Source organism: Puccinia triticina, chromosome 4A (assembly GCF_026914185.1).
Source record: "Puccinia triticina chromosome 4A, complete sequence".
NCBI classification, from domain to species: Eukaryota; Fungi; Basidiomycota; class Pucciniomycetes; order Pucciniales; family Pucciniaceae; genus Puccinia; species Puccinia triticina.
Genome location: NC_070561.1, coordinates 7,898,598 through 7,902,296, shown reverse-complemented (window position 1 = coordinate 7,902,296; position 3,699 = coordinate 7,898,598). Strand labels below are relative to the sequence as shown.

The window sequence follows — 3,699 nt, the reverse complement described above, 5'->3', positions numbered from 1 at the left end:
AACGTAGAAGAGGGCATAACCAACAACGGAGCGGATAGCGTAACCTATAATGGAGCGGATCAGGGGATAAATGGTGGAGAGAATAATCAATTGTGTACCACCTGGTCTATTAGAAAAGAGCCAAAAGAGGATTTACAACAAACAATGTGCCCTCCAAACACCCCTTCAGATGATATTTCATATTATTTTGGTACGCCGGTGGAAATGGTAGAGCTGAAAAATACCTGGGACCTTGAACCTAGCAGTACTACGGCACCTCCAGCAGGCGAGCTTAAGGGGGAACCTGAGGATGGATGGATAACAGAAAACTTGGACCAAGTACTGAATTGGGATACTAGTTGGACAGACTGTCCCACATATACTTCATCAGGACAAATACGCAACTACAAGGTGAACAGTGCATTAGGATTGGATTATATAGATCAAGGGTTTCCCACCCAAGACTTTTTACGAATATACCCAGAAACACTTCCGTCAATGGCAAACGGGTATTGGGCGGAGCTTCCAGGGTATACGGCCGGGCGAATTGGTTTCATGATGTTGTTGAATGGTGATGGGGTGGAAGGGTATCTGAAGAACGAGTTGATTTGGCCAGGCCATTGGTGGATCCATGAAGAGGACAGGAAAAATTTGTATTCAGGGGGTGACATTGGTTACAAGTATCTGAGTAATCAAAGATTATGGGATTCATGTAGAGACAGAGAAAAAGAGGAGGAAGAATTCTTGGCCAGAGCAATAGCAAGGATGGTTGGTGCCTGCGGAAAATTTAGCTTGGAAGGATTTAGTTGGGCCGTACGGGAGGAGCAAAAACTGCTAGGAGAAGCTTATGCCACCTTTTGGGAGGAATGGGAGGATTTAGTTTTTAGCTGTTGAGATCTTTTCCATGAATAGCAATAATGTACAAAGAGATGGTGGAAGACAATGTATTTTTGATGGGTCCGCTTTTGAATAGAAGAAATGTATAAGTAGGAACCCTTAGGTTGGTTGTGCTTTTTAGTTTCATTTTTTTTTTGGTGGTGTTTATCTTATGTGTCTTGTTAGTTATTTTTGGCTTCCTTCAGAGTAGTTGTTTTTCGCGTGGGCACTTGGTTCATGAGTTGTTTTTGAGGCACAGCCAATGTATTTCAAATACATATAAAAATAAGATAAAACAAAACTAAAAATAAAAAGTGTACAACATACAGGGTAGGAAGTGCAGGATATAACATCAGTTGTTGGGATAGGGTTAGTTATATTGATATAGTCCGAAAAATTTAGTTAGAGGTCTTTTTTGTTTTTATTATTATTTATTTTTGGGGCTAGGTTACATGTATTTGGTAAAAGAGAAGGCAGGATAGTAAGGAAAGGAACAAGAAAAACAAGCAGGGGATCAGAGCGCAGGGTTGAACGGATCATAGGCATGTCGGCTGTCAATCACACCAAGGCGGAGGATTGCGGATACGAGGGTGCGATAGACAAGGCCGGCGTTGGAATAGGGGTTGCTAAACATCTCGACCCTACAATAGGACCGGAAGCGTTAGATCGAGTCGCTGGAGATGGAAAGCCCAGGATCAATAAGGATAGAAACAAAGGTAGAGGAAATAGGACGTACAATTGATCCGCGCGGTGGCGGTACCAGTGCTCCAGGAGGGTGGCATCCATCCTTATGAGGTTGTGGGCCTGGGCGTCAGGGTGGCTTGGTGGAAGACGGTCTAAGATGGTACAAAGGTCATGCAAGAAGTTGACAAAGCTGTGGGCAAAGAAGGCAGCACTGTACTGCTCATTGCTGGGGGTAGGACCTTCAGGACCTAAGCTAGGAGGGGAAGATGGAGGAGAAGATTGGACAGAAGGGGACGAGCTGCGATGGGCTAACGGAGAGGACGGAGGCGAGGAACGATGATAGGGAGATGGACGACGAGGTCGTCTGGGAGCGCGGTCTGGCGTTGGCCAACGACGACGGCAATCAGCACGCGGGGTGCGCCTCATATGTGGAGGGAGCTCAGCCCCTTGCATAGGCCGCTCTTCATAAGGTGGCGGAGCTTCGTTGAAGGGAGGCTCGCCTCGGGTGGGTGACTACATAGCCATATAGAAGATTACATTAGTTTCAAACGAGAGGAAGCAAAAAGGCTAAGAGAAACTTACCGGGGCAAACGTAATAACGGGAGTAGCTCTAGCTGCTTTGACTTGGGCGAGAGTCTGGGCGGCTTCAGCTTCGTCGGCCGTGGTTTGAGGTTGAGCAGCTGCGGTCGGGCCTGCGACGACACTGTAAGGACGAGATCAAAGGATGGATCGAACAGCCATTATAATCTATAAAAGTAAGGGCAAGATGCGAGTAGTACAATTAAAAATTAGTATCTTAATGGTATGAAGTACAAGCTTCTTGTTTCCTTCTAGGAAGGAGCGACGAACGAGATGGAGAATAGTTATACTAGGATTGTTGCAGCTAGGCAGATGGGAAAAGTTGAGATGGCGGTGCTTGATGAGTGGCGATGGAGCAAAGGATGAGGGGTTGGGTTTTATCAACAAGGAGGATTCAAGTAGGCCGATCGATCGCGAGGAGGACATGATCAGTAAGGATAGCAACAGCGGCGTCAGCATAAGGCAAGTAAAGGCCACTTCCAACCGCCCAGGATTTCGGGTAGGATGAGGAGGGATCATCGGCACTTGGCAACAATCACGACGCGAATCAATTGATGTGTTGAGGAGGAAGCCAGAGAAAAATGCTGGAAGACGAAGTCCATAAAAAAAAAAAAAAAAAAAAAAAAAAAAAAAAAAGGGACAAGTCAGCACATTGAGCTTTGAGCACATTCAGACGGGGCATAGAGCATATACATGGGAGTCGACCGCAAGGTTCTGGGCACTCAAGAACAAACAGGTGCTCGGTAAGCCTGCGAAGCTGAACAAGTACCTAATCTCATTCTGACTCACTGATGGTCGAGGTCGACAGCCTATTCATTGCGTGAGACCAATCGGCAGGCGTATTCAAGGATGGATTCATTGAACAATGGCGAAAGCGATGGTGGCGACCGGGCTGAGGGAGTGAATTGGAAGGGTTGGGTATCTTCGAATGCTGTATTGATGGATATAAAAGTGCAGAACTCCGAACGGAGGAACGCGGGGCAACCGCGGGTTCGAGTTAATACAGTTCGGGAGCGGGTTTTTGGTATAGTATCGGGTTTTTCTTTGGTTTCCTTTTAGTCATGTTTACTTAAAATTGGTGAAAGGGCATGTGAAAGCCTATGTTGTACAACAGGAAAAAGAAAAAGGGTAAAGTAAATAAAACATTTGATAAGTTAAATTTGTGTGTAGGCAGCAATTAAGTTTGTTAGCTGAGGGCAGGGGTGGGCAAATTCAATCAAAACTAACTCATGAATAAGTACAGAGGAACAGAGGAAAAGACTATGCGCTCAAGTGAACAAAATTTACCTTAACCAAGTTCAAGCAGTCATAGAGCTAATTAATTTTTTTTTACCGCAAGCAGCAGTAGGTACTGATCAGTTAGCTTCTTTTTTAGATTCGAGGACAGTTTTTAGACAATATGGACTACACAATAGGGGCGGCAAAATACAAGGGGGTGGCAAAGAAGATTCGACCGGTAAATCAACCTATGCCTCAAGGACTTAACCCGCCATTGGAAAGACCCAAATTATCTCGAGACCCTTATCAGACACCCCTCACACCCTTTCCACCGGATTTTAGGGAAACAAAACGAGTTACGGC

At 45.4% G+C, this 3,699-nt stretch overlaps 1 protein-coding gene across 1 annotated transcript; it reads right to left on the bottom strand.

Moving 5' to 3' along the window:
- Positions 1 to 1,516: 1,516 nt before the first annotated feature.
- PtA15_4A834 (uncharacterized protein) lies at positions 1,517 to 2,935 on the bottom strand (the record flags this gene model as incomplete). Its single annotated transcript, XM_053168759.1, has 4 exons — positions 1,517 to 1,529; positions 1,592 to 2,052; positions 2,122 to 2,231; positions 2,908 to 2,935. The coding sequence occupies 4 exons, from the start codon at positions 2,933 to 2,935 to the stop codon at positions 1,517 to 1,519; spliced, it is 612 nt and encodes a 203-aa protein (XP_053019936.1).
- Positions 2,936 to 3,699: the final 764 nt, after the last annotated feature.